Source organism: Jaculus jaculus, chromosome 6 (genome assembly GCF_020740685.1).
Source record: "Jaculus jaculus isolate mJacJac1 chromosome 6, mJacJac1.mat.Y.cur, whole genome shotgun sequence".
NCBI lineage: Eukaryota > Metazoa > Chordata > Mammalia > Rodentia > Dipodidae > Jaculus > Jaculus jaculus.
In genome coordinates this window covers 98,455,691-98,476,905 of record NC_059107.1, presented here as the reverse complement: position 1 = coordinate 98,476,905, position 21,215 = coordinate 98,455,691, and the positions used below count along the sequence as shown (strand labels likewise).

At 36.6% G+C, this 21,215-nt stretch overlaps 1 protein-coding gene across 1 annotated transcript; it reads right to left on the bottom strand.

Moving 5' to 3' along the window:
* Positions 1–11,670: 11,670 nt before the first annotated feature.
* On the bottom strand, positions 11,671–12,630 carry LOC101601072 (olfactory receptor 6C6-like). The gene has a single exon (XM_004650477.2). It carries the CDS (start codon positions 12,628–12,630, stop codon positions 11,671–11,673), a length of 960 nt encoding a protein of 319 aa, XP_004650534.2.
* Between the last annotated feature and the right edge of the window lie 8,585 nt (positions 12,631–21,215).

The window sequence follows — 21,215 nt, the reverse complement described above, 5'->3', positions numbered from 1 at the left end:
GAACAGAACCAGTCCATAGTGCCAGAGGTCCAGGTCAAAGCCTCAACCAGGACCATGTCAGTCTCAACGCAGGCCCAAACCCATCATTGCTCCTGAAAATCATGTGGTGGAAGACCCAGATACAGCAACAGAAGCTTGTTAACATGGCCATGCAGCTCCAGCACACAGTGCCCTCAGCCTGCAGCACTCTTCCTTCCTGCTCTGGGGGGGGGGGGGCTAGGGATGGGGGTGGGGGCCACACACCACTCACTTGGACCCCTGCCTCATTTTTCTCTGTTTGCGCTTCAGTCTGTGCTTTTGCTTCTTCCTCCACTTTGCTCTCAAGGCACAGAGCTTGTCTTTTAATGGGTGAGTTAAGAACATTAATATTTAAGGTCATGACTATGAGATTCAATTTAATCCCTGACATGATGGGGTGCTTTATAGGGTTTGGTGGTTTCTTGGAATTCGTACTTTTTTTTCTCAATTTTATTAAACATTTTCCATGATTATAAAAAATATCCCATGGTAATACCTTGCCCCCCTTTTCTCCCAGAATGGGAGAAATTTTTGCTGCCTATACAACTGACAGAGGTCTAATTTCTAGAATCTGCAAAGAACTCAAAAACCTAAACAATAAAAGTCAAACAACACTCTCACAAAATGGGACAAATAATTGGACAGGCAGTTCCCAAAAGAAAAAGTACAAATGGCAAACACACACTTAAGAAAATGTTCATCATCCCTAATCATCAGGGGAATGCAAATTAAAACAACTATGAGATTCAACCTTACCCCAGTAAGAATAGCAAACATTAAAAAATCAAATGAAAACAAATGCTGGTAAGCATGTGGACAAATAGGATCCCTCATTCATTATTGGTGGGAATGTAAGAAGGTACAACCACTATGGAAAGCAATATGGAGACTCCTAAAAAGGTTAACTATAGAGTTACCAACAGACCCAGTTATTCCCTTACTGGGCATTTATCCCAAAAGCTCCATGTCTCAGTTCAGAGAAATTTGTTCAACCATGCTTATAGCGGTTCAGTTCATAATATCTAAGAGCTGAAAGTGATGGTCATTGAGTTTGCAATATGGTCTTGTGTTTTGGAAATGGCCATGGGCAGTGTGAAGCAGATATGCTGGATGCCTGCATGGAGACCCAATGGAGCCATGAGGATGAACCATGAGTTGCAGTGGAGACCCAGTGGAGATGCCGGGACCATAAGACAGCTGGTAAGGAAAGCTGCCAGCTCTGGATGAAGTTTTCCAGGACTGTGAATAGCCTAGCTGGAGGGGTGGAATTGGAATGCCAGAGACTTGTTGCTGGTTAGGATTATCAGACTTAGAGACTTGTCACTGGCTAAAGTTATTGGACTTGGAGCTACAGAATAGGTGGTTGCCCTGTTTTGAGTCTTGTATTGGTGGAATATTTCTTTGCTATGCCCAATGCCATCTTTCGCAGTGGGAATGTTTATTCTGTGCCATTATGGGTTCTGGGGGGATTTTTTGGTATTATGGCACAGTTAAAAGATCTTGGACTATGAGGATATTTGAACATTGTTGGAATTGACAAAAACTATGGGGACTTTTAAGTTGGAGTGAATGCATTGTATTTCACACTATGTGTGGATATTGGTTTATAGGGGCCAGGGGTGGAATGTGGTGGTTTGATTCAGGTTTCCCCCATAAACTTAGGTGTTCTGAATGCTAGGTTCCAAGTTGATGGAGATTTGGGAAATAACACCTCCTGGAGGTGGTGTATTGTTGGGAGTGGAATTATGGATGTGATAGCCAATTTCCCCATACCAGTGTTTGGCACAGTCTTCTTTTCCTGTTGTCCTCCTTATGTGGGCCAGGGGGTGATGTCTATCCTTTGCTCATGCCATTGTTTTCCCCTGCCATCATAGAGCTTCTCCCTCCAGCCTGTATGCCGAAATAAACCTATATTTTTTTTCCACAAGCTGCTCTTGGTTGGGTGATGTCTACCAGCAATGTGAACCTGACTGCAACAGGTACCATAAAATTCTATATCCTAAGAGACATGCTAAATGGTTGAACCTTCATCAAGTCCTTACAGGGAACACCTGAATCACAGGGCCCTGGAGAGGGTATGACGAAGACTAACCATAATATTCTCCTGTTTTTCTCTCTCCCTCTTTTTTCTCTTCTCTCTATCTCTTTTATATTACCTATCTTTTTCTTCCTTATTTTCCTTGGCGCTGGCCTGTAACCCCCAGTACCAGTATGTGGCTAACATCCACAATTATCTGTTGATCAGAGACACCTGCATGGTTTCACAAAAGAAGACAAATTTCTGTCAAAGTACTTGACCCAACAAAAGTTAGTGGTAAGACCCTACTGCTGAAGACACCATATGCGGTTGGTACAGAACCATATGCTGTTGGTACAGAACCATATGCTGTTGGTACAGAAGTGACCTTCTGAAATCTGAAAGAGAGTCAGTCCCCACAGTCTAGTGCCAGAAGGTGCTACGTGAGTAACTGGGGGAAAATGACCAACATTTGTCCAAGAAACTCATGGTCTAAGCTACTCAGCAGCAAACAACCTGACATGATGTTAACCCAAGTGCAGTAGTGGCACACAGCCATGGTGGGTAACCAGCTGCTCTTGATTTGGCTAACTGATATGCTCAGTGGAACAGAATCCATATCCATAAGGGAAACAAGTCAGAACAATCTCCAAAAAATTGAGCCCAATATCCATTATCAAGCTCCCACCAATCATGGGTTACAAGAGGGCTTTCACCAATAAATTCTCTCTAAAATAACAATGGTTATCTCATTCATCTGGTGCTGACTTCACTCTCCATTGGGAAATTTGCTCCTCTTTTACAGATGGATGCAGATCCTGAGGAGAGATCAGCCCATCGCACCTCAACAGGGCCCCAGCTGAAACTAAGGGTAATTGGAGAAATGAGCAAGAACTGCTGCTTTCTTGGTGAATCTGGTACCAGCACAAGGGTGAAGCAGAGAGATACAGAGAACATGCATCTCCTACCAAACCAGATATCCAGAGACACAGAGGCTCCCAAGACTTCATCACTGAAGTAGACCTAAAATGAACCTAATGTGGCTTAGGGAAATTTGTGGAAGAGGGGTGGAAAGATTGTTAGTGCCACATGTTGGGTCATTATGCACACAGCCATTGCCTCTTATTCATAACTGATGGCTAACCCCATAATGCATGACCCATATTTCCCAATGAGGAGGGTCCCTCCAGAAGACAGGGAGGAGTCTAATGATGGTACTGACCTTACTGTGTACATGACTAATAAAAAAGACCAATATGCTAACAAAAATCCTCATGGAAATCAAAGCTGAAATAACTCAAAAGGATCCTAAGGGCCGGGCATGGTGGCACATGCCTTTAATCTCAGCACTTGGGAGGCAGAGGTAGGAGGATCACCATGAGTTCAAGGCCACCCTGAGACTACAGAGTGAATTCCAGGTCAGCCTGGGGTAGTGAGATACTACCTTGAAAAACAAAAAATATTAAATAAATGGCTCCCAAGAAAGCCTTACCAGCAAAATAGATCATGTGGAGGACAAAATATCAGGACTTGAGGACAAGGCAGGAGAAATAGTATCAAAGACCAAAATAAAAGATAAGTTCAAAAATGTTACAAAAATTACACAAGAAAAATATCAAACAACATAAGAACAAATATCTGAATTGGGAATAAAAATGAAGGCAAAAATTACAGGTCTGGGGCAGAGAAAATACCTTCAATAAAATTGTAGAATAAAATTTTCCAAACCTTAAAAAACAGAGGTTCACCCAGGTATAAGACACAGGATGACAGGGTGGGTCAGAAAATAGAATGAAAGCTGGGCGTGGTGGCCCACACCTTTAATTCCAGCACTGAGGAGGCAGAGGTAGGAGCATCGCCATGAGTTCAAGGCCACCCTGATACTACATAATGAATTCCAGGCCAGCCTAGAGTGAGACCCTACCTCGAAAATCAAAAAATAAAAAATAATAATAATAAAAGGAAAAGAAAAGAAAAAGGAAATAGAATGAAGGCACCTGCTATCTTCAATAAATTCATATTTGCATTGAAGACAGATACCACTTTACATTGAAAGGATGGAAAAAGATGTACCAAGCAAATGGAAATAAACAAGCATGTGTGTTTATACTAATATCTGACAAAATATACTTTAACCCAAAAGTAATAAAAAAAAAGATAAAAAGTCACTTTATGCTCATCAATAGAACAATTCAACAGAATGTTGCAATCAAGCATATATGCACATACACAGGTCCATCAAATTTTATATTATAAAATCTACTAGCTATTAAGTCAAAAATAATTCCCACACAATAAAATTGGGTGACTTTAATACCCAAACTATTCTGAACAGATAATTCATCTAAACAGAAATAGAGAAACAATGGAGCTAAACAACACCATAGATTAAGTGAACTTAATAGACATTTCTATAAAATTCTATCCAAAGAGTACAGAATAAACATTCTTAGAAGGTCATGGAATATTCTCTAATAATATAGATCATATATAAAGACACAAAGCAAGTCTCCACGAATTTAGACAAATTGGTGTAATTCCTTTATTTCCAATTGTGGCCATTGAAGAGAGATGTTGAAGATATGATATTAGCAACATAATTGTTCACCCAGCTTAAAAGCAGTATGAAAATCAAGTCACTTTTGAAATTGATCTGAAAAACCTTACTATAAGAGTGTACTTTTACGTTCCAATTCAAACTTTACTTAATTTAGACTAGTTAAAAATATGTTAAATAGGTAAATTAGATGAAAACATTTTCTTCAGGATTCACAAATAATTCGTTACTTTTTTAACTTGGAATTTTGCTTTTATTTTATCTTATTATTTATTTGAGAGAGAGAGAGAAAGAAAGAGGCAAAGAGAGGGAGAGAGATAATGGGCCCATCAGGGCCTTCAGCCACTGCAAACTAACTCCAGATGCATGCCCCCCCACCCTCCTTGTGCATCTGGCTTATGTTGGTCCTGAAGAATGGAACAGGGATCCTTTGGCTTTGCAGGCAAATGCCTATTTATTGATTTCATCCAAATATAATTGTGCTAGTATAGTGATTTAAAACCTTCAATCTAATTTTACTTAATTTTAAATTAAAGTGATTTTTGTAAGATTCATATAATTATCTCTTACAACTTTTCTGTGAACTACTCATGTAGAAATTCTGTCACATGTTTGAGTTTATACAAAGACAAAGTTATAATAATTTAATCTTGCATGTGGAGACAAAATAATCAGTATATGCAGCCACATTTACAAAGACCTAAAACAAAAAGATCTGTTTAAAACATCAACATTTTATCACTTATGTCAATGATCATATGAATAAAATAGGCAATATAATATTCATTTCATATCCCTAGTCTCTCCACCAATTTATAGGTACTTAATTTCCAACCCTATTTTCTACATTTAATACTGAGAAATGTAAATGAAATCAGTAACCATAGTGTTTATATTCTATGTCTGCAGCAATCATTCATACATCTAGCAAGGGACTATTTACCTAAGGAGGCTGTGATAATAGGTTTCCAGAGTATCATATGAAAATGATGAAAACAACATGAGGGCTAGAGAGATGGCTTAGTGGTTAAGATTCTTGTCTGTGAGGACTAAGGACCCAGGTTCAGTTCTCCAGGTCCCAAGTAAGCCAAATGCACTTGGTGGCACGTGCAGCTGGAGTTTGTTTGCAGTGGCTAGAGGCCCTGGCATGCCCCTTCTCTCTTTCTCCTACCTCTCTCTCTCTGTGCATCTATTTCTTTCTCTCTCCCTCTGTCTCAAACAAACAAACAAACAAACAAACAAACAAACAAACAAATAAACAAAAGGATTAAAAAATTATAAAGCAACACCAGGGGTAACATGGGGGTATCACAAAGTTGAGGCCTACTAGGGATTATGAATGGGAGTAAAAACTACGTTTTTCCATCTTTGGCTCTGGAAAGAACACTAATTAAGGTCTGCTGAGATAAAGAATGATCCAGTCAAGGTTAAAGTTTAAAAGGGCCTTTTATTATTTTAAGAATCATCTTTTAAAGTCAACCTGGGTTTTTAAAACAAAAATAAACTATAAGACCAACAGATTTGGCTCTTAAGAGCTTAAAATTAACTACACAGAGAGATCTCATGTAACTTTAAATTATATAACCTCTTTGTAATTTTGTGGCTTTTGGAAAAATAACTAAATTGTATGTAAAGAAGGTAAAGTGGTTTTGATCTCATTTTAAAGGTCACATAAAGAGTACACAGACCAGATCAATGTCCAGTGATCACTTAATACCCAGCAGAGGTGGCTGTGGCATGTATGGCAGGGAACCCCTAGTCTCTAAAATCAGGTGAGAACTGAGGAGGGCCTATGCATAACAAAATATATTATTTTTTGTTATTAAATAATTTACATAAGTTATAAAATTTAGAAATCTATATGTAAACATAGCCATGTGTTTCAAAGAACATTCAAGAAAAATTAATGCCAATCATTAAATGTGTTAATTAGATGTGCAAAAAATATTTCTGAACATTTTTTAAGAAGTTAGCATCACTCTGATTGTAAAACCAGACTTTATTAAGTACTTTGATCACAATATAAAGCCCAGTTCAGCTTTTAGGAAACACTATTATGAGTGTGATGTAAACAGAGCCTCAGTAAATAAAGTGGGCAAAGATTTCTAATTCCTATAGTTAGTGGATTATTGTGGTTTTAATGTTGTAGTAATAAAGAAGCAGAGGGATGTTCAAAAAAACCAATAACCATGCCTCCCTCTTAATATTCAGGATTGCCTATATTATATTTTTATATCAAAATTTTTATTATATACAGTATTTTATTTTATAGACCTAACTCTTTCATCAAGAAAATATATTTGCTTTTCAGGAACAAGTCTTGTATTTCACATTCTATAAGAAATGTACATTCCTAGAGTTCTGTGTGGAGGTAATGATGATGCATGGACAAATGAGCATATGATGATGCATGGACACACCACCTTGTGATGATACATGGACACACAAGCATATGCATATTGCTTTCTTCCCAAGGTTTTTGATTTTATGAGCAAAACAAATTTGTCACAGAAGACTAGATGGCAGGGTTCATATTCCACATGAGACATAATTGGATCTTCTGTTGTATGTCTAGTTTAGTTTACAAAACAAATCCAGACTCCCTTAATAGTAACATACTGGGCAATGATTGATGGTGTTTTCCCTACATTTGTCCATAAGACATATGATAGGCTGTGACTGTTGGAATTGTTTCTCATTGTGGATGTCATGGACTTAAGTTTCTGCTACAGTCATGAATTTAAAATGTTCCTCCGTAATGTGGGCAAACTGAACAAAGAGACAGCAGGTGCATCTTCATCGTCCCAATCTGTCTCTAACAGTGACATCACTCTGTGAGTTGAACATGTAGCAGAAATGACTTGTATTTCTGACCAGGTCTCTGGCTGTTTTCCAAGACATTGAATTGGATGTTGTCAGGCCAACATGAAATATGAGCTACATAGTTGTATGCAAAGAGCCTAAAACACTCTGCAAGATCATTTTCCAGTGTTTTCTTCTCTTTATGCTTCTGATTTACAATTTTCAATGAGGAGATTTTTGCAGCAATAAAATTGGTAACACAATCATGGTACATATAAAAATAGGATGTTACTCATCAGTAAAGAAAAAATGAAATTATAAAATTTGCAGGCAAATGGATAGATCTTGAAATAACTATATTTAGTGTGGAGACTTACATCAGAAAGCACAAAATGCATCTTGTTTCTCCCTCACAAATACTAGCTAGTGATCATTGTATGTATGTGGAAAGATGGGGACAAACATTGACAAAGCTTAGAAAGCTAGAAAGACAACTAAGAGAGTAATGCTTTCAGAAACATCCTGCCAGCAACTCTCAGATTTTGGCTCCCTCTGTCCTTAAAGGAAGTTTAGTGTTGGAAATTGCTGTATTAAAAAGTGAGTTGACCCTCAATTATGGGTAGGAGGAAATGTCTCTGTGTATCATGACCCAATGTATAGCTCTGACATTCTTTCTGCCCCCTCTTTGACAAAATTTCTCTGAGTCATATTGGGTTCATTTTAGGTCTGCTTCAGTGATGAGGTCTTGCGAGCCTCTGTGTCTCTGGGTATCTGATTTGGTAGGAGTTGATTGTTCTCTGTGTAGATCTCTTTCACCCTTGTTCTGGTGTAAGTTTTGGCAGCAATTTGTACTCAAAGGAGCAATAGAATGTGGAATGTGTCCTCACACAGGGTTCCTTCTTATTCAGTTGAAAAAAAAATATCTGAAGTTTCTTGGCTGGGAAAATGAGAATCAAAGAACGGCATTCTCATGATATAAGTGGGATAAGTGCTCCTGACTATTGCATGTTTACAAGCAGTTAAATTTTTCATAAAGGAAAGAGAAGCTTTTAGGAATTGGCCTTTCAATGTATTCATTCTTCACACTGATCAAAGTGAGGAATTTAGTCCTGTGGATTGGCTCCTCAGTGAATGAAATTCCCAAAATAAAAACAAAGGAAACAAACAAGGGAAGGAAATTTGGATACAGCAAGAGCACAGGAGACATGATGCTAAATAAAATCAAACAGGTTCACCAACATCAAGGGACACCTCTAAAGAAGACAAGACAAACATAATATTTAATCTGTGTGGTTCCTTTCAACTGATATTCCAGGAATAACAACACTAACATATGATGACCAAAGATTCCTAGAAGGAGATCGGTAGCATGAGAGTTACCAGGAAATCAAAGAAAACAATTTATTGTCCTTCCCTTGTAGTTACACAGTCAGTGGGCATGCTTGTCCAATATATTAGTTAAAATTATTATGACATACTTCATAAAAATAAACATAAGAAATTGGAAAAATAGAATAATAGAAAAAAATGAATGTATGAATTATATTAATCACATAAAATATCTTCAAACCAAGTAGAAATTAAAAATGTATGTTTTAAGACACTGAAGAAAATGTTCATCATCCCTAATTGTCAGAGAGATGCAAATTAAAAAAACTATGAGATTCTACCTTACCCCAATAAGGATAGCAAACATCAAAAAATCAAACAAAAATAAATGCTGGCAAGGATGTGGAGAAGTAGGAACACTCATCCACTGTTGGTGGGAATGTAGGATGGTACAACCACTTTGGAAGGCAATAATCTAGACTCCTGAAAAAGCTGACTATAGAGATACCAACAGACCCAGTTATTCCCTTAATGGGCATCTACCCTAAAACCTTCAAACCACAGGCCAGAGAGATTTGCTCAACCATGTTTGTAGCAGCTCAATTCGTAATAGCTAAGAGCTGGAATCAACCCAGATGTCCATCACTAGAAGAATGGGTAACTAAGATGTGGTATATCTACACAATGGAATTCTATACAGCAGTAAGAAAAAATGACACAAAGAAATTTGAGGAAAAATGGTTGAACCTGGAACAGATCATTCTCAGTGAACTCACCCAATCATAGAAAAAAAAAAAAATCACCACATAGACTCACTCATCTACAGCACCTAACCTGAATCTACCCAAGATGCCTTACATACCCAGCAAGCATGTCATGGACTAGACACTAGGATGGAGGGGGAGGGAGGGAAGGGAATTGAAGAAGTGGGAAACACAAATCTAGACCCAAATGGCAATGGTACCATAAAACTCTACTTCCTAAAAGGCAGAACAAATGGCTGAACCTTCACCAGGCCCTTACAGGAAACACCTGAACCACAAGGCAATGGAAAGGGTAGGATCAAGTCTAACTTAAATCTTCTACATCTTCCCTCCCTCCCTCTCCCCCCACCTCTCCTTTTGAACTCTTGTGTATTAGTTATCTTTTTCCTCATTTTCTTAGTGGGCACTGACCTGTAACTCCCAGTACCTGCATGGGGCTACCACCCACAATGAGCTTTTGATCAGAGGAACCTACAAGGTTTTCTACAAGAATGACAGATTTCTGTCAGAGTACTTGATGACCCACCAAAGGTTAGTGGTAAGACCCTATTGCTGAAGACACCATATGTAGCTGACACTTAAAATGGAATGGCAGAGCTGGAAGCCAGGAGAGATTCAGTCCCCAGAAATTCAGTGTGTTTAGTGCCAGAAGGTGCTACATGGGCGACTGGGGGAAACAACTAATATCTATCTGTCCAAGCAACTCATGGTCCAACCTACTTAGTAGCAAATAACCTGTTGTGATGCCCACACAAGTGCAGTAGTGGCACACAGCCATGGTGGGAAACCAACTGCTCTTGATTTGGCTAACTGATCAGCTCAGTGGTAAGGGACCCATAGCTGGAGCTGGGAAACAAGTCAGAACCATATCCAAACATAATCCCACTCTCCAATATCAAGCTACCATCAATCATGGGCTACAAGAGGGCCAACACCTATTAAATTCTCTAAAAAAAAAAAAGTAAGGGTTATCTTCGTGCTAACTTACTCTCCGTTGGAACATCTGCTTCTCTTTTTCAGATAGATGTAGATCCTAAGGAGAGAGCCATCCCACCATACCTAAAAAGGGCCCCTGCTGAAACTAAGGGAAATTGGTGAAATAAGCAAGGGTGCTGTTTTCCTGATGAACCAGATACCAGCACAAGGGGGAAGGAGACCAACACAGAGAAAAATCAACTCCTACCAAATTAGAGAGCCAGAGCCTCAGAGGCCCCCAACACCTCAGCACTGAAGCATACCAAAAATGAACCCAACATGGCTCAGGGAAATTTTGCGGAAGAGGGGGCAAAAAGAATGTCAGAGCCACATGTTGGGTTATGATATGCAGAGACATTTATGGTGCCAGTAACTGTGGGCTAACTCCACAATGCACGACCCATATATCTCAACAAGGAGGGGCCAATGGGGAGGGTGTAGGTCACGGATGAGACTAATAATGGTACCAAACTGCCTGTATTTGCTTAATAGAAAACTAATAAAAAATAAAAATAAAGAAAAGAATATATATATAGTTGGGAAAAATATGTTTTAAAATGAAAAATGTATTTTTCCTGAGAGCATAGTTTTTAGCATTTAGAAAACTTAACCAGTGTAAGGAATTAGCACCAAAGGTCTAACTTTAATTAATTTCACTGAAAATGACATATAATCAATTACTACAGCTATGTAGCAGATCCCTTTTCAGTAGAATCTCAGTTCCTTTTTCCAATTTCCTACCTCTAATCACAACATCACTGAAACTTTATTTTCCTTATTCACTTTTTAAGGTCTTCATAAGTGATGCATGCTCTTAGAAAGTGACAGTTATTTGAAGACTCAATATTCTAGTTTCCTGTTATAATCTCAGATATTCTATATAATGTTTATCATGTTATGTGTCTCTGATAGATTTAGCAGTACAAAAGAATAACATACAAGATAGAAAGGTTCATTTGTATTAAACATTCAGTCAATAAGTCTTATTAGTTGAGAATTTCTAGATAAAAATACAATTTAATATTCTGGATTCTTAAAATCATTTTCCCCTCACAATTATGATGATATCTAACAAAAAGCACATAAGGTTCAAGAGAGACATTGCAAACCAAACATGATTTACATACTCAAGAAGACAAATGGTACACTTCATGGCTCAGGGAAGCAGCAACTGTATTCAATGTTCTCATTTCTCTTCCAGGAGCTTGCTATTTGTGTCTAAGTCTTTGTTCATTCCTTGGAAAAGAATTACATCTCTGAAGCATATGTCTGAATGCATCCTTCACCTGCTGGTTCCTGAGGGTGTAGATGAATGGGTTTAGAACAGGGGCCACAGAAGTGTTGAGCACAGCCACACCTTTGGTGAGACTTACCCTGTCCCTTGCTGATGTTTTCATGTACATGAAGATGCAGCTCCCATAAGTGATAGAGACAACAACCATGTGTGAGGAGCAGGTGGAAAAGGCCTTAGTTCGCTGCTGAGCAGAAGGGAATTTTAGGATGGTTTTGATGATGAAAGCATAGGAGAGGATCACTAAGAACAACGTGATGGCAAGTGTCATCACAGCTAAGAGAAAAGCCATCCACTCTATGAAGCGTGTGTCTGTGCAAGAGATCTGCAGGAGGGGAAATGCATCGCACAGGAAGTGATCTATTGCTTTGGAAGCACAGAACTCCAACTTGAGTGCCAAGAGCAAAGGGGGGAAGATGACTAAGAATCCAGTTAGCCAGGAGCTGAGGACAAGTTGGTAGCACACCCTGTTGTTCATGATGACTGGGTAGTGCAGGGGTTTGCAGATGGCCACATAGCGGTCATAGGACATGGCCACCAGGAGGTAAAACTCTGTGGCTCCAAATAGAATATGAAAGAATAATTGAGCAAAACAATTATTGTAGTAAATTGTTTTATTTCCAGTGAGAATGCTTATCAAGAACCGTGGGATGCTAACTGTGGTGAATGAAATTTCTAAGGAGGAGAAATTTCTGAGGAAGAAATACATGGGAGTCTTGAGTCGAGGATCCAACAGGGTGAGGATGATGATGACTAAGTTCCCTGTCAGGCTCAAGATGTAATTCACGAGCAGAAAGAGGAAGATCACAATTTGTAGCTGAGGGTCGTCTGTCAGTCCCAGCAAAATGAAGTCTATCTCTTTTGATTGGTTTTTCATTTCTCCTTTATCTTACCAAAATCACAGAAAAGAAAACACAATATAACACAACAAGCAGTATGTTTCTACATTTTGGCTAGTGAATATTCTCTATTTTGAAGTTTATCAGTTGCAAAAATATTTCTAAAATAAATTTAGAATTCACCTGACTGTATGTATCCTTCTTTGCTTATCATGTTTCTAAGAACTCAGCATCTTCTCTCGTCCAGAATTGAAGAAGTCTTAGTTGAGAACTACAGGAGACGTCTCAGTCATTTGCAGTGCAGTTCCACAATTTGGTTAGTGTTCATCTGTGGCTAGTTTTCCAAATACTGTATGAAAATAGGATTCTTAAATGCTTAGTATTTTCAAATTCATGAACATATTGCTATTTGTCACTTGAGTGATTCAGTTTTTTCATGGTGGCCATGATAGCTCATAACTTGGTGATACATGTAATAGAACAGGGAAATTCTTTAAAGGAATACTTAATTTCAGAGGAGAAAATACTCAAGTTCTGTAAAATACTCATGTACTACGGTAAGAATGGTAATAACCAGAGTGAAATGGTGCTTAGTAATAATTAAAGTAAGTCAAGTGTCAAGTGTGGGTTATCAGCTATCCTTGCTATAATTCACATTATTCCTCTTACATGTCTTCCCATTAGTGATTCAAATCAGGCCTGAAGTGGACAAAGTTATCAATTTGGAAAAAATAACTGATAAATAAGGATTATACTGTATAGGAGAAAATTTTTAGATACAAATACTAAACATATTTGTGTCTTAAAATGCATATATTTTGCAACAACCAGTTTGTATTTTCAGACTGACACTTATTTTTAATATTATAACAATATTTTAAGTTTTCTAACTTATAATGGATTAGCTTTATATCTTTCATATGACAATAAAGAAACCCATGGAAGATGGGAATGCACTATTTCTATACAATGTGCAAGAGTTATATATGTTTATTATTTCCTAATGAGTTTTAGATATTTTACACCAAGATCAAAATTATGAATTTACATAAGTTTATATTTGTCTTTTAAACATAGCCCTATAAACAAACCTAGACCAAGTCAATTATAAAAATATGCTCATTTTTCTGTTTGCTTTAATGAGTAAAATCTCAACATACCCATTAACCAAACTTTTGTTTCTTAGTGCACTGGAAGCAATTGCTAAACTATTGACCTACCTTCACAGACCATAACTGCTTTAATGTTAATGACATTGATTTTTCAGTATTTCATAATAACATATAGGGAATAACTTCATTTTGTTTTCTTGTGAAGTTTTCAGCGAGTCTCTAATGACATTTGGCTATATTTTATTTCTTTTATGGTAAATTTCAGTATGAATTCTGTATTAATTAAACTATAGATACCTAGAAGTATCTTATCTTTATTAATTAAAAATATAGAGTCTGGTGAAGTGGTATGATAAGTAATTGAGGAAATAGATAAATATACATAAGCCTGTATGATATAATGTAGTTAAAGGCCATGTTAAAATAAAGAACCAATGTTTATGGAAGTAATATAGTAAATGACAAAAAAAAAGACACTATAGAAATAAGATCATAAATAAGAACAATTAGGGAAAAACTTTGAAAATTGAACATGCTTCTATTACTTATGCATATCCCATGACTCATTTCTTAAATTATATCTAAGAACACGACTATCTTTTTAATCAGTATTATATGGAGGGAAAAGAAGAAGAGACTCTGTGATTAATTTCAAGCTCAAGATAAGTGGTGAGGCTGATATTTGGATAAAATTTGAATATATAGATAACCATACTAAAATGTTAATATTAAAATATCAAGCAAATTATAATTGAACAAACAAAAATTATTAGCTTTCTTGAGAACCATATAGGTAAAATAACCATTCTTAGTACTGTACATATGTTATATAAGATTGTAAGTTCAAATATAAAAATATGTCCATGATTGTACTTGCATAAGGGTATAAGAAAGAGAGGCTATTTCCAGGCATCTCACAGACATTACTGGTTTTCTTCCAGGTTTTTACTAGAAGCCAAATTATAGACTTATGTAAAATATGATTGCATAGTTAAGGAAAAATTCTTACTTTGTTGTTTTTATGGTCACAATAAAATAGTGATGTTCATTTGAAGTAGACACTATGTAAGATCATGTGTTATGCAATGAGAATACTAACAGAAATATTTCTAATCTCTAAAGCACAAGTTATTTTTTTAAAGACATAAAGATAAAAATATGAAGTTTCAAAATCTAATTTAAAATGAGCTGTCTTTTTGGTGTTATGCAAAGGAATTGAGAGAAGGCCCTATCACACGGGTCTAAAAGGAGATGAAGACATTAGACAAATGTTTTTGGCTGATAGAGCTACATAAGTAAGGAACAGCAATTTATCTATCCTGTTTGGACCAAAGTAATAATTCGAATTTTCTTCTCTATCTCTGATAAAGTCATTACAGAATAGGAAAGAACAAGTACAATTTTGTGGAGTGCATCAGTCTAGCACACGATGTGTTTGTGAAACATTTTAAAATGTTGATATTTATATAAATCTACCCAGTGACAATACTGATATACATGCACACAGTAACATTTCATCCCACCAAATCTCTAATATGCCATTTGTCAACAATCACACGTACCATGTGCACACACAATAGTCACTTAAAATACAAATATGTATCTCAGAATAAAATAAGCATACAACATAAAATGCAGTTACATTTGTTTTTTAGATAATATCAACATTACAAAAATATTAAAAATTAAAAGTTTTTGTTTTAGATTATGATTACTTTGTATTTCTAAGATTTCAATATTACAAACATTTTTTATAAAAAAGTAGTAAAAGCATTAACCCTTTGATAGTTTATCAGTTTACCAAGTTGCAAGTACAGATTTGGGGAACTCCTCTCCACTTCAACACAGAGGTCCAATGATGTATTCTTCTCTCCATGCACCCATCCTATGCTAAACTATATGATTGCTTCACCGGTTCTCCTAGAACTACTATTCTAGACCATCCATTGCATGTTTTTTATGAAAGTCCATCAAATTGCCACCCTTATTCATAAACTACAGTATGCTAATCTCAAGTATTGGAAACCTGCAATTTGAAATTTGAAAATTAATCACCTTCTAATACTATGGGATAATTTGGAGTATTTATGTCTCTGTGTCTTAAAAGAAAATCTTACAAGAACAAAGAATTCTCAGGGTAACTGAGATCCAAGAATATCATTTCCTAAGGGATGTCCAAATTGTATCATACAGAAGTGCTTTTTATAGAAATGAACTTAAACATGTCCACACTCATTTCTTTTTATGCTTTAACTTATGTTTTCAGATAATTCATTGTAACTTGTTATAATATCTGACTTCCTATGATTGATATGAAATATAAGAATATAGTTAGTTGAAGTCAAACTGATCTGTAGTCTGTAGCTGAATAGATTATACCAAAACTTTATTGTTTTTTTCTTGCTTTATTTCCTGAACAGTAAAGCAAATATTGTGTTTCAGTTACACTATATATATATATATATATATATATATACATATATATTCACATATATACATATATATGTATATATATTCAATTTATTTAATCACTTTTATATCCCATCTCATATAGTATTTCAATATAACAATTATGCAGAATATATCAGTGAATTAAAATACACACATGCACTTTCATACAACATGGTTTTCATAATGTTGAACATCATGTTAGACCTTTAAATTAAATTCCTTAAGTTGGATTTGCTGAATAGAAAGTAAACCCTGTATAGTTTGTTTTTTTTTTTTTTTTTTTTGGATATAGCAAATTTTGCTCTCCATATATCCAGTCAATTCCCAAGAACAGAGCATTAAAGTGGTTGTTTCTTAGCATAATGGGTTTTATGGATTTAAAAATATGATGCATTGCAATGGCAATTTTACTTTGCATTTTACTTTGGATTTTCTACTGATGTGTGGGTTGGATGCCGTTTAATAAATTAGAAAAGCCATGCCACATATTTACATATTCACACCTAATTCCTTCTCAGTTTTTCTATGCCATTTTGTCTATTTTTCCCATATGTTAATACATGATTATATGCCAACAATACTAACTTTCCAATTGTAACATGTGACAAGCACTTTATTCTTGTTTCTAAGTGATACATGATCTTGTTGATGAATTTGTTACTATGAAATAAAATGACCTTATTTTCTCTAGTGTATAGTGTCAATCTTTTTCATTTTGCTTAAAATTTGAGTGAAGAGCTAGCTATCTGTTCCTTATATGTAAGTATAGAAAAGGAAATTTTCTTTATTCCTGTTTGGTTCCATGTTTTTCTCTTTAGATTCTCAGTCTAGGGTAAATTTTTTAATTGTGGAAATTACAAACCAAAATTTATCTTTTTCAAAATTATTCAGAGTTTTTATATTTATTTAAAAATTCAGTTAATTTTCTACAATTTCAAATATAATCATACTCAGTATGACATATTCAGTACAAGGAACTACATTAGTTAGGATTTTAATCTTCCTATATCTTGATACCTTAATCAAAAAGATATTTTAGTGTCTGATAATTATAGCTCATCTTTAATTATTTTACAAATTTCTTAAATTATTTTCCATATAAATGGATATATCTACTAGATTAATTTTAGAAAAAAACCTTATTATAATCAATCTTGTTTATAAAAAATGTGCTTGTTTTCATGGAGAGTGATTTTTTTTAGTTTTTTTTTTTTTTTTTTTTGTATTTCAAGGTAGGATCTTGCTGTAGCCCAGGTTGACCTGAAATTCATTACGTACTCTCAAGCTGGCCTTAAACTCACAGTGATCCTCCTTCCTGAGCCTCCCAAGTACTGGTATTAAAGCCGTGCACCACCATGACTAGTAAGAGTGAATCAATTTTTATAAGCCATGCAGTGCCCTCACTCTAGCTAAGATTTGGGTCTTGAGTACATATACCAGCACTCTTGAAAACTACACCCTAGAACAGTGAATAACTTGGAAAGACTTTGGTGCAGAATCTTCTACAGAAGCCAGGAACATGAGACTTATATTAATTATAAATCTAATCTTTCCTTTCAAGGGAGACATATGGTATTTCTCTGCATTTTATTTAAGAAATTAATGATACATTTTAACATTCAAATCTTCAAATGGGACAAGGAACATTTACTTTCAAAATTAAAAGAATTTGCAATATAAAAATTCAATTTTTAAAAATGAATTGTCTAAAGAACATTGTAGATAATGACATGAAACAATAAAAATATTCATAAAACAAACTGTGTGTCTTTCAAATATTGTTTATTATACTTAAGCTTTAAAATTATGGTCATGAAACACAAAGTAAACCCTTAAATATATCCTGACCTATAGCTAGAAAATCTCATTAAAAGAAGGATTTGGGGAGCTAGGGGGATTGCGCAAAAGTAAAGTGACTCTTTTGGGTGTAGTGGTACATGACTCTAATCCCAGCACTTGAGAGGCTGAGGTAGGAGAATCACTGGGAATTCGAGGCCAGCCTGAGACATCATGAATTCCAGGTCTGTCTGGGCTGGAGCTATTTTGATGACGTTTGAATGACTGCAGTGTCTGTCGCCATTCCCTGGAACTTGTTTTCAGGCTAGACATGAGAGCAGCACCCATGTCACCACTTCCTCTGCAAGGACTTCTGGGTCTGGGCAGATGAGCTAGAGATGACTCATCTCATAGTAGATAGTTGGCTGTTTTGGACATATTGACATATCCTGGTTCTCCCCAGTGTTCTCCACCATCTATAAGATAGAACAAATTCTCCAATCAAAAATGAAGGCAGTTTAAATTAAAGGAGATAAGCATAGTTGTTAGAGAGACTTACTGATGTACTGATGTGTTACCCCAAACTATAAATCAGAGGCAAGCAAGAGTCCCCCCAGACCAAGAAAGTTTTATTCTTTTCTCCCAACCCACTAAGGCTGGGTGAGGGGGAAGCTAGACTCACTTGGTTTCCCTATGGCCAAGCAAACAGAGCCAGCAAAGTCAGAAAAGCAAAGTGGATCTAAATGGAATGGGGCAGAGATAGTGGCAGGACAAAGACATTAGCATTTATAGGCAAGAGGAAGACCCAGTTGGTTTTTAGATTTAGAGAGAGGATAGCCCACCTAGGCCACCTCATCTAGGTAGCATGCTAGACTGTGGACAGCAAGGGGTACTGTAGATCAGTCTTGATGCGACATGAGTTGCATTTCTGCTAAGAGTTCCATTTTGAAGTCAGGGTATGAGGTGGCATGTGAGGTGACATCTCCTGGTTTCCTTTCGGCCTCAATTTCTAACTAAAGTTGCCTTTTAAAAATCAGAGTTTTCCTTTCTATCCTCCTTCACTTCTGGAGGTTGAGGGACAGGGTATGCTGTGGTCTGTGCTTTCAGGAAGCCAGCATGTTTGCGGTCTGTGCACTCAGGCCTGCTGAGAGGTGAATGTTTGGGGCCTGTGCACTAGGAAAGGGTGATGGGTGTAGCAGCATGTTCGGGCCTGTATGCCCAGTAGATGCTACCAGCACCACAATGGGTTCCCCTCCACACCTCACACCTTCTGTTTCAGCAGATATTTTGGGCTTTGGTCACCTCCTCTTATCCTGGCAAGCCCTGATGCTGGTTGCTTCCCTCACCGATGTCCCTTCACCAGCTATGTCAGTAGACCCGAGCTCCAGCCTGGTCCATCAAGCCTGGGGCCCCACCCCACATACCCTTAGTTCCCTCCTACTGTTGCATCTTCCTATTGGTGCACCCTTTAAACACTGCTTTTGCCCTAGATGTGGAGCACAGAAATATTTGGCAACTACCCACCAGTGGGTACCAGTGACTCCTCTATAATTTGCTCAGCTGGGTACAATAGTTGAGCATAGGCTCTGATCATGGGCTGAAGAGATTCCAGATCTCCAACCACAGCTCTCCTATTAGCCATCAGCCCAGAGCTGCAGGTGCACTTGTAGCCACCACAACCCATGCATCTGTGAATACAATACCATCCCACTCCAATCTGGTTCAAACCCAAAATAGAACACTCAGTGAAAATCCTACAATGGCAAATATTTGCTTCTGCTTTAGTACAATCAGACTTTTACCCCAAGATGGGTAGACTCAATGCAAAAAAAAAAAAAAAGAAAGGAAAAAAAAAAACAGACAAAAATCCATGAGGCAACAAACTGAGAGTTCTCCACCAATGCTGCCTAGTTCCACATTGGAAGTTTCCAATGAAAACATAGAGGAGACAACAGAAATTGAATCCCAAAATGAAAGCACAATAAGCTTATAACCTGACCAAGAAAATCATTTAACAGGAAGGAAATCATCAAAAACACAACAATCATATATATGAAATTGAGCAGAATCATCTCTTACAGCACACAGCATTTGTCACTAAGGGTAATTTAATCGAGGAAAACTAGAGAAACCTCAAAAGAAACATAAATGAATTCAAGGAGAGTCAACAAATAGAGATTCTCAAAAACCACCTGATTAAACTAGATGAAGACATGGTTACATGAAAGTATGAATTCTAAGAAGCATCAAGGATATCAAACCATGAAATTAAATTGGAACTCAGTAAAGGGATGGATTCAATATAGAAAAATGCAATAGGAAACAAAATTCAAATAGAGCCTATAATAGCCTCTCTAGAAACCCTCATTAACAGGATTAATCATGTGGAGGACTGAACCTCAGATCTGGAAGGCAAGAGAGAAAAAATGGTCTATGAGTCCAAAAACATTGATAAGTTAAAAAAAAAAAAACAATTGAACAGCATATGAGAATTGTGGTATACCCTAAAACTACCAAACATCCAGATAATGGGCATACCAGAAGGGGAAGAAATTCAGGCCCAAGGCATGCAGAGCATTTCACACTCTCTCAAAGCAGAGACTGATCCAGACTAGACCAATATAAAAACTTTCCAAGGCACATCATAATTAAAACCCTAAAACAAAGAAAATAAGAGAGAGTGCTAAAAGCAGAATGAAAGAAACAACTCATAACATACAAAGGCAATTCCGTAAGAATTACCTCAAATTTTCCAGTGGAAACTCTAAAAGCTACACAGCTTGAAATGGAGCACTTCAAAATCTAAACACCTCTGACTTTCAACCCAAACTACTGTTCCCAGCAAAACTATCTCTCATAATAGATGGTAAAAGGAAAGCCTTCCATGATAAAAGCCAGCTCTATGATTATATGGACACTAAAATAAACCAACAAAGAATGTTTCAGGGAATATTCCACACAGAGGACTTGAACAACCAACCTCAAGAGCCTACAAGAGGAAGATCACAATAACCAAAATAAGAGCAGGCAGGAAAATATTCAAAGCCCAAGAAAGCACTAAACCCCGAAAAGCATCAGATATAGCAGGCATTAAATTGAACCTCAGTTATAACATTAAATATTAATAGTCTTAATTCATACATCAAGAGACACAAGTTAAAAGGGTAGATCGGATAAATGGCTTCTTTCATCTGCTGTGTTCAAGAAACCCATCTCACTACTAAAGACAAAAAATGGAAAATGATTTTTGTGGCAAATGAAAATAAGAAACAACTGGATGTGGC